Genomic DNA, 20,889 nt, shown 5'->3' with positions numbered 1-20,889 from the left:
TGGAGTTGAAACCCCTGGAATAGGCAATTGGAGATTATAGAGCAAAGGAGCAAAGTTATTAAAGTTATTGTTTTGGAAAGAACTCTGATTCTAATTTTGCTGAAAATAGCCTACCAGGTGGGAATCAGAAAGCAAGTCAGAGAGATCTAGAAAAGGATAAGGTGTGGGTTCTGACACTGAAGAGAAGAAAAAAGTATGAGAAAAGGGTTATTTCATAACCCTTTGAGCAGAAGGAAATAACAGATAGCCACAAAAAGAAGAGTTATAGAGCTTGAGGGTGTTTCCGTATTCCTCAATCCTCATTGCCAGTTCAAGCTTACATATACTTATTTAAATAAGGTTGAACTCTCCTTTCTGACCATGAATGAGCTCCTCAACAATAGGTAGATTTCACAGCCTCTTTTTTTTTTAAATCTTGGCAGAACTGGAGTTTGAACTCAGGGTTTCTTACATACTAGACAGGTCCTCTACCCCTTGAGTACTTCTAGATCTTTTTGCTCTTTTTTTTCTTCTAGTACTGAGGCTTGAAATCAGGGCCTCATGTGGTCACTCAGCTTCCTTGCACTCCACCATTTGAGTCATACCTTAAGTCTAGCATTGTACTGTTTACATGGAAATGGAGTTTCACAGACTCTTCTACCCAGGCTAGCTCTAAAACTCTACCCTTCAGAATTCAGTATTATGAATAGCTACAATTATTGGCATGAGCCACCAATACCCAACTGCTATGGATATTTTTCAGACAGGATCTCACTTTATGTTAAGCTGGTTTGGAATGGTAGGCATATTCCATCATACCCAGCTAATGCTTAGAATGGCATTTCATGCTTCTCTTTAGGTTTGCTGGGATGGCCTTGGATCATGATCCTCATGATATGTGCCACTCCAGTAGCGGAAATTATAGATATGAGTCTCTGATGTTTGGTGTCTGGTTAAAGTGTCAATCCCAAGTACCTAGCTCAGAGCCTGGCAAATTAATAAATATTTAATCAATGCACGACTTAGAATTTTGTACTTTGCTAGTATATTTTTGCCAACACTCACCTTTTTTGCTCAATACCGGTACTCTATCCACAAGAAAGCACAGCTTTTTGTTGATTGTTTAGAGATATGAGTCTCTCAGATCTGTCTGCCTATGCTGTCTCCAAACCATATTTTCAGACCTCAGCCTCCTGATTAGCTAGAATTACAGATGTGTGCCACAAGCACCTGGCGTAAGATGGTTCTTAAATGGGTTATTATTTTAGTTGCACAGAAAAATATATGCATACTGTCAATATAAACCACAGTTATAGTTTAGATATAAAGTATTCTTTCCAATGGCAGTGTTATTTTGGGGAGTTCTGGACACATTAGGAATGAGACCTAGCTGAAAGAAGTGTTACTGGGAATGCGTATCCTGTGGTTCCTTTCTTTTTTCTATACTTCCTTACTTCCTCCCTCCCTCCATCTTATTCTCAAATCCCTCTCTCCATTTCTCTTGCCCTCCCCCCTCTCTCTCCTCTCTCCTCTCTCCTCTCTTTCTTGGTTGCCATGAGATAGCCAAATTTGTTCCTTTGCTCCCTTGCTCCTCCCTATCCTCTCTGCCAGGATTCTCTTCCTCATCAACTCCCAGAGACAGCAGACATGTTTGACCATGGAATGAAACCTCTGAGGCCATGAACCAAAACTCTTAAAGTATTTCCATCTTTTATGTTGTGCTATCAGATATTTCATCATAATGAAGAAAGAGTGGACTAACACAAAGTATGAACATGAGTTTTAAGGAAGCAGAGGTAGACAAAACTCATTTTGATCATTTTGAAATAATTTTTAATTATTTTTGAATTAAGGATCCATTTTTAATTTTGCATATACACATATAGTTTTTCTGTGTGGGAGGTGTGGTGTTAGTGGTGGTTGTGATGATGGCGTGTATGTGTGTGTGTGCACATGCCAGTGAGGGGATTGAACTCAGGGCCTTGCACTCTGACATAGTTTTTGTGCTCAAAGCTTCAACTTCTGGATTTTTGTTGATATTGGAAATCACAGTTACTCACCTTTGTCTTCCCCGGCTGACTTTCAACCTTAATCCTCAGATCTCAGCCTCCTGAGTAGTTAAGATTATAGGTATGAACCACCTACTCCAGTATTTGATAATAGCCAATATCACAATGAAATCCCTTTGTACAACTAACATCAATCAAATCAGAAAAGAAAGAGAGAACGAGAAAGACAAAGAGGTAGTAATGTTTTTTTTAGAACCATTTCTTAAAGTCTACCCTTTCTCTACATAATTGCCTTTGGATATTTATTTGTCAATTCCCAATTGCCAACATGCATTTTTATATAAGATTCTTTTGGAAAGCTGAATCTGCTCTCAGGAAACCTGTAGTTCAATGAGGCAAGCATTGGGAGGAGTCTTGTGAAGGAGAAATACTGGATGTTATCAAAACACTCAAAGTTGTGGGGGAAGGGGACTTGAGCAAGCTTAGAACATGCAGGATGTCTTCCAGGAACTGACAAAGCCTCTAGGTAGGTACTAGGTAAGTAGGGAGAAGGATAAGCTAGCATTCATGTAGAAGGATTAGCATGTACAGAGGCAGGAAGGACTACAGGGCATTTGAGGAACTGGATAAAGGGCAGAGTGAGTGAAGCCCAGAAAGCAGAAAGGAAAGTTGTAAGAGATGAGGTCAGAGAGTTTGGAGAAAGGCCAGGTCATGTGGGTGTGGTTGAAAATTTGGACGTTCATACTATGAACAACAAAAGGCCAAAGAGGATTTAAGGAGGGAAATTATATGATCACATTCAACATCCTAAAAGAACTATATGACATCCAAGCCTATAGTGACAATTGGAAAAAACATCCAAAGGCAATCATACAGAGAAAGGATAATCTAATAAACGGTGCTAAAGGGACCTCTACATACAGAAATCAAGGCAAAATTCATCATTGGCCTAAAACTGAAATTGAACTATATACAGCTTCTAGGGGGAAAAATGGAGCAGATTTCTTGTGATCTTGAGTTAGAAAATCATTTCTTACAATTAAAAGAAAAATATTCCATCTGTGAAAAAATTGATACATTAGACCTCATTAGAATTAAAAATCTTTGCTTGTAAAGATACATTAGTAAGAAAGACAATGGAAGCTAAATATAGAGAGGGAAATTATTGTTAATCTAATGTAGAATTTATTTTCACAGATGAAATATCCAAAAACTACATAATAAAATTTAAGCAGCACAATTTTTAAAAGAAGGAAAATTCTGAGCAGAGCCTTCATCTGAAAAACAAGCCAGTGATAAATTAGTATATGGGAAATATTTTACACAGGTAATTATTCATTGGATAAGTAAAAAATTAAATGTGAAAGTGTTATTTATATACATAGAATACTAAAAAGTATTGACCGTGTAAAATATTGGTGAAGGCATAAAGAAACATTCTCATATGCTGGTGAAAATATAAAGTATAGTTTCTTTTTTTTTGTAGTTTTGAGACTTGAAGTCAGGACCTTATAATTATAAGATAAACAACCTGCCACCTGAGCCATATTCCCAACCAGGCTGTCACTTTCTCAAAATGATAAATACACACCCACTCGGTAAGTCATCTACTGCACAACTCAGTATCTACTCAAGAGAAGTTAAAGTTCTTGTGCATATAAGTTTTTCCTGTGAAAATTCACAAAAAGCTTCATTCTTAACAGCTCTGAAGGGAATAGAACACAAATACAAACCAATCGACAAGTGGATGGATGAAGGTGGGCTACAAAAATGATCCATTTTTTTAACACCCTGGGTGGATATCATAGCATTGTGCTCAGTGAAATAAAAAAGACATAAACGTCACAGATATGATTTCATTACTATAATATTCTAGAAATGAAAACATATATAACAGATCGTGTGCAAAGGGAAGGAATGTAAAGTAGCACCAAAGAAAACTGTGGCGATAAGAATTAAGTTTACTACCTTGATTGTGTGATAATTTCTTCTGTCTATGAATATTTTATGTGTTTTTAATTAGCAATTGTAGCCTTTGTGTTGTCTGTTGACTTTTGAAAACTAGTGAATGTGGTGTCAATAAAAGGCACAAATAAATGCTTTGCAGCCTTTTCCTGCTCTTAAATTTTGTAATCTTTGGTGCAGGAGCTGCGTAAGCAACAGTGAGAGATGACTTCTTGGGGTGGATTGCTCTAGCTGAATATCACTTGGGATGCGAAGGTGACTTCAAGATGTTCTTCATGAGGATTTTGAATGCTTAATCTTCAGAAGGTGTTTGGATCAATTAATATCCCCAGAAGTCTGAGAAGTAGGGAATACCTTTGGATCCTCCACAAATATACATTTAAGGCAGGATAAAAGTAAATGTTTCAATATTTTTTTAAAAAAATAGCAACTTTACAGTTTATGATACTACCACTGATTCTATCGAACTGGTAAGAAATTTCAAAGCATAGAAAGAGCAGAAGAATAACCAAGATGAAAGATGATGCGACCACTGAATTTATTTAACATTCTTTAATAGTTCCTTGATATTAGTCTCTCAATCTTCCAAGTTAAAAATTTCAAGTACATATGCTGCAGTGGAGCAGCACAGTAGTTAACTTTCCTGATAATGTTATAATTGTTGACAGTGTATTCCCTATTTATAAATGAGTCTTCAGATTGTTTTCCTATATAAAAATGTGTTTCATATGCTTTATCTTTATTAACTGACAATTTTGGTGCTGTGGAAACTAATGAAATTTGAAGTCCTGGATACATGGCTTTGAATCCCTCTTGGGCTGTTATTTTTACAAAGCACAATTATTATTTGTGCATCTGATACTTGAACTCAAGGCACCATGGTCTTTTTTTTCTGTTCAAGGCTGGTGCTCTACCACAGGAGCCATACCTTCCCCTTTCCACTGGCTTTTTGCTGATTAAATGACTTATGGATTTTGTGCCTTGGCTGGTTTAAAATCAGAATCCTTAGATCTTAGCCTCTTGAGCTATGATTATAGATGTGATGCACTGGCAAATGGCTTGAACATTATTTTTAACCTCAATTATTTTGTGCTAGTCTGGCCAGAATGGTGCCCCTGATCTTTTCTGCTCAAGAATAGCAGATCTACTTCTGGCTTTCTGCTGGTTCATTGAAGATAAAGAGTCTTATGGACTTTTCTGCCCTGGCTGGCTTCAAACCACCATCCTCATATCTCAGCCTCCCGAGTAGCTAGGATTAGCAGACATGAGTCACTAGTGCATTAAAATATGTATGCCTCTTTTCTGCTAACTTTTCTCCTTCATTCCACCATTGTTCATTCACTGTCGTAATCACTTCATTCATGGTCAGTTTCTAGGCAAACTGGCTTTGAAATCTATGTTCCTTTCATTCTTCCATCTTGCCAGCTGACTCAATCTATTGAACAATGCTAGTTATAAGCTTTGATTGATTTGAGGTATGATCAATACTCAAATAAGATTTTCAATGTATTTATGCACTTCAGTTATATATTCTTGTTTCCCATACCACAGAGTATTTAGTATTAGCCATATTGAAGTTTGACACTGTAAGAATAAGGCTGTTTGTTGCCATGCACTACTGGCTCACACCTATAATCCTAGCTACTCAGGAGTCTGAGATCCAGAAGAACTTCATTCAAGGCCAACTCCAGGTAGATGCAACTGTGACACTCCTCAAAAATAACCAAAAAGCTAGGCTAGGGGCATGGCTCAAGTGATAGAGTGCCAGCCATGAATCAGCAGTCAAAGCAAGTAAGAGGCTCAGAGTTGAAAAACCCTGAGATTGGAAGAGAGAATGAGAGAGAGAGAAAGATGGAGGAGGGAGGGAAGAGAGGAGAGAATGTGTAGAGCAAGTGGTTCAGGCTTAGTGACTGATGTAATCTCACTGACTTGGAAGGCAGAGATCAGGAGAATCTCTGTTCAAGGCAGCCATGAGTGGAAAGATTATGAGACTTCATCTCAATCAATAAAATCTGGGAGCAGTGGTATGTGTGGGTCATTCCAACTACACATAAACATAAATAATAATATCATCATCCAGGTTAACCTAAGCATAGATGTCAGTTCTTGTTTTACAAAACAACAACATAAAGAGGTAGGAGTATGGCTCATAAGCCATAATTATAGAGCACCTCACTAAGAGAATGAAGGCTTGAACTTGAAGTCCAGTACCAGAGAAAGAGACAGAGAGAGAGAGAGAGAGAGAGAGAGAGAGAGAGAGAGAGAGAGAGAGAGAGAGAGAGAGAGAGAGAGAGAGGAGATAGAAAGGAAAGAAAGAAAGGAAAAGAAAAAAGAAAGGAAAAGAAAAAAAGAAAGGAAAAGAAAAGAAAAAAGAGAAAAGAAAGAAAAAGTTTAAAAGAAAGGTAAAAGAAATTGTTTTTTTATGAGTAGTTAAGTACAAGGTATGTCACCAATAAAAGGGGTATGAGTGTATTTATAGGGATATGACCAGGCAAAGTTGCAGCCACTAAAATCTCAGCAAATAAATTTTCATCTCCTCCAGTGAAAGAGTCTTGGGGTCTTTGTGTTCTGTATAGTCACTTGCCAAGTATCCATGATATTGCTAAATGTGGCTAAAATAGCAAAGAAATGGAAGAAATCTTTAGGTTCCACTGAAGTGAAACAACAAATTATATCCTTGGTTCAATTTGCTTATGTGCAATTTGAGTTCCTTGTGGCCATTCCTTTTTTTTTTCTTTTGCATTTAGTTTTGAGTTACCTCCTTGCTCAAAGTCAAAGTAAGTAAATGTGCACGGTATTTTGCTGTTCCCAAGACAATGCGCTAATCCCTCCCTGTACTGTGAAAGAGTTTCAGGTGAAAATCTCCATTTACTTTCAGCCACACACAGATCACCTTAGACGGAAGTCTAGGGAATTTTATCCGTAGACAGATCAAGTGTGTTTATGTCAAGACATTTTGCTTATAGGTCTGTCCTTTCATTTTCTTCACTTTTCCATTCCCACTTCCTCTTGTATCTACACAAGAACTTTGCAGAAAAGCAGTTTTAGTACCTCCAATCGTATTCATACTCTTACATAGACTCTAGTTTTTGTTTAGTGCTTAAATTCCAGAGCTTAAAAATATGGAAAGACAACTTAGAAACTCGTAAGGTTTTAGAAAAGTAGATGTTTGCAAAACTCTGGACAAAAATCATGGGCCTTATACAGAGGGTGAGTGTTTCTGGTGTTTGTATGTTTGCCTGCTTGACAGAGAATTGCGAGTTTGCACAGCATAGATAGGTAACAAGAGCTGGTTAAATGCATTTCCAAACAGGAAGATGGGTAGAAAAGAGGGTTAGAAATGACCTCTGGTTCCTGGGGCCTAGAGTTCCCAGAGCAAATGGCATGGTGCCACCAGGCCTAATCTACCCTTATGAAGGAATGTCAAAGGTTTCTGCAAGTATCGGCTTCGGGTTTGGCTGTAGTTTAAATAGTGTAGGAGTCTCAGTCTTCTCCTTATTGGCCCGGAAAAAGAACTCCTGGTAGCTATTAACCGGTATTTCTATCACTCAGTTTTCCCCACCCCTTTCTCTCCTCAGGCCTCACAAGCCAGGATCCGTTTGGGTTGGGGAATTGGATTTTGGAAGTAAATGTAGTGAGAATCAGGCTTTTTCTTTTTTTTAAGGGGAGGAGGGAGAAACCAATGGCCATATCCTGCAAATAAAGCTCCAAGGTAGAGGTTCTGCTGCTGGTACTTCGACTCTGGCATAAGAAAGTAGGTTTGCAAAGCAGGGAGTTGTTTGGAAGTAGAAGAGCCCCTCCTTTAGTGCCCTCACCCACGCTGCGCCAGCCCTGGTTTCTCCAAAGCCACTCGGGAGAGCTTGCGGTGAGGGGAGGGGAGCAAAGCAAGGGGAGGGGAGGGAGAAAGGAGGTGGGGAGGCGAGGAGGCCGGCCCGTGGGGGCGGGACCGAGTCGCTAACTGTTGCATTCGCTTTTCACCGCCCAGCGCCCCCTCCGAGATCCTGGCGAAGCAGCCTGCTGGGAGAGCCCGGAGGGTCCAGAGCAAACCTGGAGGCAGAGACAGCTACGGAGGGGAAAAAAGGACTGGCTTAGCCGCTTTGGTGCAATCCAGGAGCCGAAAAGACGCACCACGCCGGCTCTGGCCAGGGCGACAGCCAACGCCTGTTGCAGCAGCGCGGCGGCTTCGAAGCCGCCGCCCCGGAGCTGCCCTTTTCCTCTTCGGGGAAGTTTGTAAAAGCTGCTAGAGACTTGGAGGAAGCCTTGAAAGTGCGGGGTAGGACTGTCAGCTGCCTTTGTCTCTTCGTCCCCTTTACCTTACCCCTTCCCCCTTTACCCTCTCCTGGGTCTCCCCTCCTGCAGCTGCTTTTTGCAAAGCTCCTCGCCGCCAGCCCCCCCCCTCCCTCCCCTTCACTCCTGGTCGGCCCAACGCAGCCAGTCAATCTGCAGAGAGGTAACTCCCTTTGGCTACGAGCGGGGCTACGCTAAGCTAAGCCTTGCACATTTGCAAAGAAGGCTCTGGGGAATCCCGGTGAGTAGGAATCGGCTTCAAGAACTACTAGCCAGGGGACCTGGCTCCGAAAGCAGCAAGCCAGGAGAGCTCCCTGGTTCCGTCAAGGGGCCCGCACCTCTTCCTCTCTCCCCCACCCCCACCCTTGAGTGTGGAGCCAAAGATCCGAAGATGAAAAAGCTGTTCCAGCTTCAGTAGGCAAAAGCAAAAGCAAAGGAAAACAACCCCCCAAAACCAAAAGAGGAGAGAGAGAGAGAGAGAGAGAGAGAGAGAGAGAGAGAGAGAGAGAGAGAGAGAGAGAGAGAGAGAGAACTGGACTCTTTTGCACCTGCTTCCTTGGACATTGAATTTGGAGGACAACAGACTTTCCTCTCCCCTCCCCCTCCCTCAACGTCAACATTTGAGCATCTTTTAAATAACCCCTCCAACTATTCAAGGCCTGACTGTGAGTCTACCGGTGCGTGTCCGGCTGGTGTCTTCCTGTACAGGAGACTGTGAGGCCGCCCGAGCGCTTTCTGCTTCGTGGTAGTGGTGGTGATTGGATCCCCCCACACACCCTACTTAATTTTTCTTTCCTGGAGCTTCCCGCAGGTGGGCAGCTCACTGCAAGGACTAACACATCTCCTGCAGCCTGTTGAAACTTGGGAGCTAGAGAAAGGGAGGTAGAATAAGGGAATTCGGTGGAAGATTCAGTCAAGCTCCAGGATGGAGGTGCAGTTAGGACTGGGAAGGGTCTACCCCAGGCCACCGTCCAAGACCTATCGAGGAGCTTTCCAGAATCTCTTCCAGAGCGTGCGCGAAGTGATCCAGAACCCGGGCCCAAGACAACCTGAAGCGGCAGGCGCAGCACCTCCGGGTTCTCGTTTACAGCAGCAGGAGACTAGTCCCAGGCGGCCGCAACAGCACGGTGAGGATGGCTCTCCCCAATCCCACATCAGAGGCCCCCCGAGCTACCTGGCCCTGGATGAGGAGCAGCAGTCTTCCCAACAGCACACAGCCCCCGAGGGCCACCCCGAGAGTGCTTGCCTGTCAGAGCCTGGAGCCGCCACGGCTCCCGGCAAAGGGCTGCCACAACAGCCGCCAGAACCTCCGGATGAGAATGACTCAGCTGCCCCATCCACGATGTCCTTGCTGGGCCCCACTTTCCCGGGTTTAAGCAGCTGCTCCGCAGACCTTAAAGACATCCTGAGCGAAGCCGGCACCATGCAACTCCTGCAACAGCAGCAGCAGCAGCAGCAACAGCAACAACAGCACCAGGAGGGGGTATCCGAAGGCAATAGCAACGCGAGAAGCAGGGAGGCCGCTGGGGCTTCCTCCTCCTCTAAGGACAGTTACCTAGGGGGCAACTCGAGCATATCTGACAGCGCCAAGGAATTGTGTAAAGCAGTTTCTGTGTCTATGGGATTGGGTGTGGAGGCATTGGAGCATCTGAGTCCTGGGGAGCAGCTTCGGGGAGATTGCATGTACGCGCCACTCCTGGGAGGTCCACCCGCCGTGCGTCCCACTCCCTGTGCCCCGCTGGCCGAATGCAAAGGCCCTCTGCTGGACAATGGCCCAGGCAAGGGCACTGAAGACACCGCTGACTACTCCTCTTTCAAGGGAGGTTATGCCAAAGGGCTGGACGGCGACAGCCTCGGTTGCTCTGGCAGCGGCGAAGCGGGGAGTTCTGGGACACTTGAGCTTCCCTCCACGCTCTCTCTCTACAAGTCTGGAACCCTAGAAGACGCCGCACCATATCCCAATCGCGACTATTACAACTTTCCGCTGGCCTTACCCGGCCCACCGCCACCTCCCCATCCGCACGCTCGCATCAAGCTGGAGAACCCGCTCGACTACAGCAGCGCCTGGGCTGCTGCGGCGGCGCAGTGCCGCTATGGGGACCTGGCGAACCTGCACGGTGCGGGGACCGCAGGACCCAGCTCCGGATCGCCTTCCACTTCCACCTCCTCTTCCTGGCATACTCTCTTTGCCACCGAAGAAGGCCAAATATACGGGCCCTGCGGCGGGAGTGGAGGAGGTAACGCAGGCGACACAGGAGCTGTCGCTCCTTACGGCTACCCTCGACCACCCCAGGGGCTGGCAAGCCAGGAAGGCGACTACCCTGGCCCCGATGTGTGGTATCCCAGTGGCGTGGTGAGCAGAATGCCCTATCCGAGTCCCAGTTGTGTTAAAAGCGAGATGGGACCCTGGATGGAGAGCTATTCCGGACATTACGGGGACATGCGGTAAGTTTCTCCTGCCAGAAATGTTGCCTTTAACCGGGTGGGGGGGGGCAAACTGTCGCTCACAGTTCTCGTAGATCTAGCCACGTCTCCCCATCCCCCCCACCAGAACGTTCTCACTGACCCTGGCACAATTCAAGTTTGTGATATAGGAAAGGTTGCCCTACATCTGGAACTTTCCCCGAGGAGAGGAGGGAGGGAACTTTCATTTGGCCTGCTCAAGTAAACACCTGAAAGTCCCCTAAGGCCTCAAGACGTGCCCTGCATGCTAGTTTGTGCCTTTCTAGTTTGCTACACAACTCCCCCAAGCTGCCTAAAGTCCTTGCTCCCTTCTAATACTCCAAGTCCCAGAGGCTCCAAACAAATCCGATTGCACTTGTTAACTTTTGGAGCTAAGACTCCATAATTCCTCCACTCCTTTTCTTCCACTCCTAAAAGTCCTAGAAATTCAGATAGGAACATGGGTATTTTCACCACCTTGCATCGGCTTTTGTCTCTCTGCTTGTGGCCGGTCTCAGCAAAAAATAGACCTCAAAGCACTGACCCAAACGTCTCTCATCCCGCCTCCTCCAAAGAGATAAAATGGAATTCCCCATTAGTGAACAAATAAAGTTATATGAATGCCAAGGGTCCTCCTATAGAGCATACTGCTTGCAACTAGGGTAATGTACTTTTAGAGTAAGCACAGGGACATCTTTGTTGGTAAGAATCAGGCAACATTTGCCTTTGCAGCTTTCTTGACGTTGATAACATTGGAAATCGTTGTCTGGGTGACTTTTTTTTTCTTGGAAATTAATCTCCCACCCCCCCACACACACTCACAATGTGGATCATAAAAGATTCAGTCTCCAGCTTCAGATTTGCGTAGGATCTGTGAAGAAGAGAATATACTTTAAATGAACAATTTCACCAGGTTTCAGGCTGACTTACAAAACTGTTGGAAGAATTTCTGTAATGTATTTCCTGCTATTTCAGTGTGTTCACAAATCTCTACTGGGGAGGGAGGAGAGGGAACTATTCATGATGTCTCTACATTTTAAGGACGTGTGCTTACATTTAAAAACATAAATTGTTAGTGCTACCACTTGAATAAGAAATGTTATTGACCTATGCGTCAGAGTTCTTCCCCACAGGGTTTTAATTAGGACATGGGAAAACTGATGGACAATTTGATCTTATTTATTAAAAATTCTTCCTCACTGCAGTATTTGAGCTTCCTGAAGATCATATTGAAGATTTCTTTTCTTGCAGCCACTTAAGCTATCAGTTAATCTGATGAGAAGCCGGGAGGGGGAACCCGCCTGGGAATTAATTCCTCAGGTGGTTCAGGTGTTGAAGTCCCTATGGATTTATGTCTTACTGTGAGTTTCTAGAGCTGTAATATCTCCATTTATTTTTCTGTTAGCGTGAACATATTTGTTTGGTAATTTCAGTATAACAATCTGTCTCTTATTTCTGCTGCTTCTGTCCTAGGAAGGTTCAAAGCACAGTGCTGGGGAAAAAAGAGAGAGAAAAGCATAGAATTTCACAAAACATTATCTTCTTCTTCTTGAAGAAACAGCTTCTGGTCACCTTTATCAGTCTATTAATTTCTTAAGGGTTATCCTACAGGATTGTCAAACAATTCCTTTGAAAACGTTGAAATTTGTTCCATTTACAGTGTTTTTTGTGTGTGATGGATTATATTGTGGGATAAAAGATCTTTATTTTATGGGAACAGATTTACTTGGTTCGGGTTAATTTTTTCTAAGCTTGACACTAGAGAGCAGAGTGTCTCTTTTACTATAAACATTCCTGCAGGGGCAGGAGTAGAAATGTCTAAGGTGCTTCCTAACCTACCATGATGCTAAATCTACTCACTGGAACTTTCTATCATTTTCTGTGTCATGCCTCTCCCTCTAACTGAAAAGGAAGCCAACTAATAGTTCCCTGTATTTGCTGAGGGATATATGTCTCTGAAAATACAATCTAAATTTTCATTAAGCAGCTTATAGTTATTCCAGTTGTCAAGTGTGTGGTTAGCTTGCTAATTTTTAATACCAAATGCTAATGGGGAAAAAGTGACATCTCTGTTAGGAACACTACAATACCTTGATAATTCCTTTGCTCCTTTCAAATGAATGGGCTCACCTAGCAAGAATTTACCAGTACCCAAAAGGAAGTGGATTATTTAATTTTGACAGCTTTGTGATTGCTACAGTGATTTTAAGGATTCTAGTTAAAAGGAAACCTGACATTTCTGTTTTGTGGACTGACATTTCCCATTTCTAGACTACAGAAAATTTTTGATTTTGCTTATTGGAATTATTCAAGTTAACCAGAACAGCTAATCCCCCTATAAAAGTTTAAATATTTTCTTACTCTATTCCCCTCACTTATTTTAGGTTTACATCTTGATAGAACGCATGTTTTCCCCCACAGAAAGCCAGAGTGTCCTTTATCTGTGTATTGTATGTATTACATGCTAAGTTTGAGTTTTTTTTAAAAAAAATCTCAACATTCCAGAAGCTTTCAATCAGCTATTGGGTTCCTTCATTTTACAATTGTGTATTTGTTTACACACCTAACTTAGTCAGTGGACCAATTTTAACTTTAGTTACTTCTGCAAAGTCCATGTTCTTATATATGAACAATGTTTCTACCTAGAAAAAAGAGAGAACCTGTTTTTCCTTCATTTAGCCTATGTTTTGAACAGAGGGACTGCTGAAAAGTGCTGGGATTGTTTACAACTCTGGTGATAATTTTGTAGAGCTATCTTCTCTCAAGTCAAAGGAGACTGCAACATTAATTGACAACTAGCCCATTTGTATTTCTGCAAGGGACCCAAGAATATAGGAAACATTCTTATTGACAGTTGTGGCTCAAGTGGGCCCCATTATAAAGGATAAGGTGGGCCATGTTGTAATATTATATGGATAAACATTATATTTAGTCTCTTGGTAGTGTGTTCTACTCTCCGTAATAGTATTTGAGTACTCGAGTCCTCCTTTAGTATTAATGTTTTTCTTCAAAATATAGTATTCTTTTCATTTCCTCTCATCTTTTTAATTATCAGCTTTTCTTGACAGTGGAGCTATTAGTCTTTTTTGAAAAGCAAAAAGTTTGCTTTGGGATCAAGTGAGATATTTTCTCTCCATAGGCTTTGAGGATCAGGTTGTTGCAAATCGGCAGTCTCTCTTTCTGCTATCCTCAAATGGCTGGTGAGTTCTGCCTGAATCTCAGTAATCAGAACCTGAGGACCAAAGAGCCATGTTAGGAGACAGCCCATCTGTAGTTATCCGCAGTGTAGCCATGGAAAGGCCCTCTTGCCTGTTCATGGACTTAATTTCTCTTAGCTCTGCTGAAGGTTAATATCAGTGGGAGACGATTTCAAAGGAGCTTGCAGCCTTCCAATTGCAGGGTCAGTTTGGGGTGTTTTCTTGCTAGTGCTAATTTTACCTCATCAGACGTTCATTCTTTGAGCTGTAAACTTTGAAATAATGTATTGAATTTTCTGGCACATTTAATTTTCTTTGTTAAAGGTTTTTACTCGCTGTAAAAAAAAACGCTCTTATCTAGTGGCCATGCACACATTTAAAGCAAAGAGTTCTTTGGTGTCTTGACTCACACACATACAATAGCTACTACAGGTGGAATCACAGGAGTTAGACAAAGAATATTATTATTATTATTATTATTATTGTTGTTGTTGTTGTTATTATAATTATTACTAGTGGTAAGATGTAGACCATGAATTTATTTGGAACACTGCTGCAAGTAGGGAGTTTATTCAGTCTGGATATGGCAAAGAAATGGGTTTATTTTACAGTCAAATTGGAAATCATGATTCCAAAAAATAAAGCAAAAAATGCCAAGTTTTATGAAGTTGGTCAGAGAGGAAAAAGGAAGCCCCTCCCCCACATTCACCATTTTCTGTTTGCAACTTCCTCCAGTGCTGCCTATCCCTAATTTTCTTTTGATCCACTCCTTTCATGCTTTTGACATTGAAATATAGATCTTTTTTCTATTTCTCAGGAAATTTTTCTCATTACACCTGTGGCATGCTCCTAAAGAGTTCCTTTAAAAAATATCTGGAAAGTAACAGATCAGATCAACCACAGCACCTCTCAAGACTAGATGACATGAAGGGATTGCCAAATCTATAACTGTCTGTTTTTAACTTGAAGTGAGAGTCCAATTCAACAGTGGCTGAGGGAATTATATAAATGGTTTCAGAATTTTAAGATTTAATGAAGTGTTTGGCAATGAACTATCTCATTCTCTTGGTCTCTGTTGCTTTCCATCTACTGGCCCTCTCAAAAACACCTTCAAGTTCCTGAAAATAATAGGACTCTCTCCCTTTCCAGAAAGCTTCACCTGGTTCAGACTAAAGCAGTGCTGTCAGGATACTACCTAATCTGTATTGTGGTACTTCCTAGAAGTGTCCAGCTAGGCTCAACTGCTCCAATTTATGTAAATCAATCATCTGAAAACAAAAGACATTATTAAAGAGAGATGACCTTCAGACTTGCCCTGCCTGATTCCACCAGGTTCCCGGATGTGAATTCACAGTAAACTATTCTCATCCCATATACAGAGTTTACTTGCTTTTCACTGCTAGTAAAGGTCCGTACGGTTACCAGCATTGAACGTACTTCATTATTGGGAAGAGAATTATGAAATCTTATAGTTACATAGCACTATTTTTCTTGCATATGTCAGTTCTGGAGCTTAAATTCAGGGCCTCAGTGCTGTCCCTGAACTTTTATGCTCAAGGATAGCACTCTACAAATTGAGCCACAGCTCCACTTTTGGCTTTTTATTGGTTAATTGGAGATAATAATCTCATAGAATTTCCTACCCAATCTGGCTTTGAACCACAACCTTCAGATCTCAACTTCCTGAATAGTGAGGATTACAGACATGAACCACTGATGCCTGGCACATAATACTCTTTCTCTCTTTCTTTCTTTCTTTCTTTCTTTCTTTCTTTCTTTCTTTCTTTCTTTTTTTCTTTCTTTTAAAGAAAATATCAGTGTTTTCTGATTTATTCAGCAGTAATCAACATAAAGTAGAATATGTTAAGAAGGGGTTTGTTCATCTCTTCTTTGTTAGTTGAGGAAATTTTGTGATGTTTATTTACCATTGGAGGAGAATTCTCTGGAGAAGAATTTACAGCTTTTCCTTCTGGTAGCTTTCTACTAAACTTTAATGATTTAGATTGTTGCTTAGTAAGGGTTACACTCAGTGGCTGCCTCAGAGACATGATAATTCACCACCTACTGTTTGCACACTCATAAATGATAATACTGCAACCCTGTTCTTCCGCAGAATCTTGCTGCCAACCTGCAGCCTCATCCCTTCAATAGATATATAGCAGTAATTTGCTGTTCACTGGAGAATGCTGTCAATTAAGATCCTGTAATATCTGAGTTCTATTTGTTAATGATAGCTTTATTGAGACATAATTGTCAATCCATATTATTCACCACATTCAATTTTAGAACATTTTAATCACAATATAAAAGAAGCCATCCTCCTACCCACTCCCAACCTTGAACTATCACTAGTTTACTCTGTCTTTATGGATTTACTTATTCTTGCACTTCTCATAAATGTAATCATGTAATGTATGGTCATTTACACCTCTAGCTTATATCACATGGGCTAATGTTTGCAAGGTTTGAAGCACAGGTCATTTTTTATAGACAAATATTATTCCATTGCATAAATATACCAAATTTTATCTATCCATTAGTTGATGGGCATTAAGGTTGTTTTTTATTATTTGGTAGCATTATTATGAATATCATTGTGAATAATCTTGCACAGATTATTTTTTGGTGGACATATGTTTTGATAGTTTGAGTACATAGCTGGGAAGGAAATTCTTGGTCATAGGAAACTTATGTTTAACATTTTGAGGCCCTACAAAACCTTTTGCAAAAATGATTGTAGCCTTTTGCAAATGCACCAATAATATTTGAGAGTTTCATTGTCTTCCCATTTGACAATACTTGTGTCTCTTTTTTTAAAATATAGCTAGCCTAGCGGAAGTGAAGTAGTAGTTCAGTGTGGTTTTCAATTTGCATTTTCCTAATGACTAATAACCATCAGCATTTTTATGCAGTTATTTGCCTGTTTATATCTTGACTTTGGCAAAATATCCATTCATATCTTTTGCTTATTGAAGCACAAAAGTTATTCAGCTTGATAAAGTTCAGTTTACCCATTTTTTTCTTTTATGACTTATGATTTGGATGTCATATATAAGAAGGCTTTGCATAATTCTAAAAAAAGAATTATACTGATATTTACTTTAAAGAGTTTTCATTTAGGCCCTTGGTCAATTTTGATTTTATAGTTATATGGACTGTGAAGTAGAAATCCAGGCCTATCCAGGAGCCAGTGGCTCAAGCTTGTAATCCTAGCTACTCAGGAGACTGAGATCTAAGGATCACAGTTCAAAGCCAGCCTGGGAAAGAAAGTCCCTGAGACTCCAATCTCAATTAACCACCAGAAAACTGGAAGTTATGTTGTAGTTCAAAGTGGTAGAGTACTAGCCTTTAGTGAAAAAACTCAGGTAAAGAACACAGGCCTTGAGTTCAAGACCTATATGATGGACACACAAAAAAATCCAGATTTATCAAGATTTTTCTTTTAAATTTTCATATGTACCATCCAGTCATTTTGCCACCATTGTTGAACCTTTGTCCTTTTAACAGTCTCAGCAGTTTTGGTGTATAATCACAGTTGAAAAAGGATGCAAGTTTTTTTTTCCCCCTAGGCTTTCAACAATCTTCCTCATCTGTAGGTCTCTTCTTAGGACATTACTACAGGGTCTTAATGACTATAGGTTTTTAATGTGATTTCAAATGAGGAAGTGTTAGTCCTCCAAATTTGTTCTTCCTTGAAAGAATATTTTTCTATTTTTGAGCTTCATGAGTTTTTATATTATTTGAGATCAACTTGGTAGTTTCCACAAAGAAATGATCTGTGATTCTGATAAGCATTTGTTGAATCTTTACATCAGTTTTTAGAGCTTGGCATTCTTCATGTCCTGTCTTTTGATGCAAGAGCGTGACACGTCATTTCATTTACTGAGATTTTCTCTTTCAACAATGTTTTATAAAATTTTCTGAAATGAAAGTTTGCACTTCTATTTATTTTTTCATAGCTATTTTATATTAGTACAAATAAATTTTTCCTAATTGGTTTTCAGATTATGGATTGCTAATGTACATATATAGAATTGATTTTTAAATACTGATCTTGGATCTTGAAACTTTACTTGAACTATCTTAGTTATGAATTCCTTTGGGAATTCAATACCAAGAGATTCTTTGTTACTGACTTTGAAATGAAAGTGTATTTTACTTTATCCCATGTGAAGGTTCTGTAGGGAAACTGTTCTCAGTTTCAATCAACTGGGATTGGAATTGGTAACCCAACCCTCTCATGGATGAAGAAAAAATATTGTTGAACATTCAACTCTTTGGAAAACAGCAAGGGAAAATCTTAATTAGATTTATGTAACTATCTTTTTTATGTAACAAAACTGACATAGGACCTATCAGCAAGGGATTGTGGAATAATTATGAAGAGGTGGTAAAGGTAAATTAGGCCACTGAAAATTATGTTAGGTTTGTGTAAGCAGCTGAAATAATTGTATGCTTTTTATATGTTTTCCACTGGATGAAGTAGATAATACCACTCTTTATGAGGGTATATATGATGAAATGATTTGTTTACTGTCAAATAGTGTAGGCTTCTCTTCAGTGATGCATTCTATACCCATAAAGCAAAAATAAAATTCATCTATCTGAGGACCCAATTTTAGCCTCATTAACATTCTAGGCTAAAGGGTCATGGAAAATCAACTACGATTGTACTACTCTGATAATGGCAAGGAAACTAACTGAAAGTCCCTGGAAAAAAATGTCCTATTTGACCAAGTAGCTGGATTTAGAGATTACCCTAATAAAGCAGGTTTATAAAGAATCTGTCAGTCAATCATTTTTCATTAAGAAGTTGCTAGATGCCCAGTGTGTTTTAGGAGGAGACACAAGTAAAGGAAAGAGGATGTGATTGAGAATCTCCATGAAATTTTAGCCACTAAAAAACCAAAAGGAATAAAGTTAGCACCATGATAAGTGTTTGGTAAGATGCTGTATGTAAGGAATTTTAAAATATAGGCACTCAAGAACAGATGAATGCAGGTTGAAATGGTGAGCGATATTCATTACCTTTGGCTGCTTTAATCCTTTATGAAAACAAGTGGAGACTTTACTGATCTCAACAAAAAATTACAGGTTAGAGGAATAATTCAAGCAATAGAACATATTATTTCTGGAATAACAATGATGTGTGAACTCCCGCCAGGGGTTGAAATGTATTTCCTAATTCAACAGTACTCTCCAGTCAATTTAATTACGACTTGCATGTTTAATTTCTTGGCTATCTCATTGCATATTGTTGGGAACTTGCTTTGATGTATCTGACTGGACAAATTCACAGTCATGAGAGTATTGAATTAAAGTTGATGGTGATTATTGAATGTGTGTTTTCTCTGTGAGCCAATAAAGATGCCCAGTGTGATGATCAGATCAAGAATTATTTTCCTACTCTTAAAGTTTCCAATGTTCCTGGTGGCCTTTTTTGAGGTTCTCAAAAATGTGTTTTTATGATGTTGCCAAAGGAGGCAAGTGATAACTGCAAATAAAACATTTCAAAGACACATAAGAATTTTTTCCAGTAAGGACTTTTCTGAATTAAATAACAGAGTTTTTTGGTTTTGGGTTTTTTTGTTTTGTTTTTGTTTTTGCTTTTTTTTTTTTTTTTAATGACTTACTCCCTAATAGTCATCACTGTGATTCTAGTAGTGCTTGTGGAAATGTAGACCCACTGTATTGCCACTAGGGGGACTATGAGTGGCCCATGACAGGATTCCCCTAGGAGCAGTGAGCTGGGCTGCTGCTTTCAACACACAGTTGAGACCACGAAAAGAATAACTTGAACCAGAAGCACATAGGATCAGATAACATATAAGCTACCACAATACTTATTATTTCATCTAGGATGTTCTTTCTCAAAGTGTCAAAGAGTTTTGACTGTAGCATTTGACACCTTGATACCTTTTTGTGAGTACAGATCTAAGAACAATGATATTGGATCTTCAAGCTCATTTCTATCCTTCATTGGTATCTAGAGTTCAAGCCATTAGATTACTGTTCCTAAGCATGTCTAGAGAATTTAGGTAGCATGCCTATGACCAGACAACTTCATAGAAGTAGATAAGGAATTTCAGTCTCACTCTTTTTTTTTTTTTGCCAGTCCTGGGTTTCATCTTAGGGCATGAGCATTGTCCTTGGGCTTTCTCTTTTTTTATATATTTTTTATTGTAACTAATAAAAGGCTTACATGATATTTGCCAGATACAAGGTGCATTAATTCACATACATTGATACCCTTTCACATGTCTTAGTCCCCATTACCCTCCCTCCCACCCCCCATCTTGGTTTTCCCCCTTCCCTATCCAATTTCAAATAACCAAATACAAATATATCCAATATATCAGATAACAAAGTAAGATACTGTAACAATATGAGATAACCAAGGGACAGCAAAAGAGATGAGAGATAACATAGTACATTAAGGACAACAATCATTCATTATATGGCTTTTGTTTCAGTATGCTGGAGGTCCTTTCAATTAGCTTCATACTATATGGCCTTATGTATCAAGGTTTTGCTCTATTGCAAATCTCTGCTAGTCAAGCTCCTTGGGCTTTCTCAAAGTCAGAGCTCTACAACTTGAGCCACAGCACCACTTCTGGCTTTTTTCTATGTATGTGGGACTGAGGAATCGAACCTGGGTCTTCGTGCATGCTAGGCAAGCACTCTACCACTAGGCCAAACTCCCGGTCCCTCACTTTTTTTTTTTAATTTAAGTTGTGTATTCTTGCTTCATTCCCATAGTTCTTTTTACTTGATAGATAGGAAAGATGTGATTTCGAGAAGCACACAAGCACAACTAGTATCAGTAACAAAAACTGGGTAAAGGAAATTTAGCTCTAAGTCTTTTCACTGTCCACTGGACTGATAGTGATTGTGGGGAGTTCTGAGTACTAAAACTCTTAATACTTTTAAGGACTGAATTTACCCAATGGATGTTTTGTGACCATCTATTCTATGCCAAATTCTGTGGTAAGCACTGGTGATACAGTACT

The 20,889-nt window shown here is 40.2% G+C and overlaps 1 protein-coding gene and 1 non-coding gene across 2 annotated transcripts in view; both read left to right on the top strand.

Moving 5' to 3' along the window:
* The first annotated feature begins 4,018 nt into the window (after positions 1 to 4,018).
* On the top strand, positions 4,019 to 4,153 carry LOC150040965 (small nucleolar RNA SNORA13). The gene has a single exon (XR_016533984.1). It is a non-coding gene; the product is annotated as a small nucleolar RNA SNORA13 (small nucleolar RNA).
* A 4,256-nt stretch (positions 4,154 to 8,409) lies between these two features.
* The window catches only part of Ar (androgen receptor), a 170,312-nt gene continuing 157,832 nt past the window's right edge, over positions 8,410 to 20,889 (top strand). Inside the window, exon 1 of the mRNA XM_090326049.1 lies at positions 8,410 to 10,685. Within this exon, the coding sequence (XP_090182175.1) occupies positions 9,166 to 10,685 (1,520 nt within the window). The 5' untranslated portion in view covers positions 8,410 to 9,165. The remainder of the gene's footprint in view (positions 10,686 to 20,889) is intronic.

Source organism: Megascapheus bottae, chromosome X (genome assembly GCF_031878675.1).
Source record: "Megascapheus bottae isolate mThoBot1 chromosome X, mThoBot2.hap1, whole genome shotgun sequence".
Lineage (NCBI taxonomy): Eukaryota > Metazoa > Chordata > Mammalia > Rodentia > Geomyidae > Megascapheus > Megascapheus bottae.
Note: the sequence above shows the minus strand (reverse complement) of the source record. Positions and strands in the feature narration are given on the sequence as shown.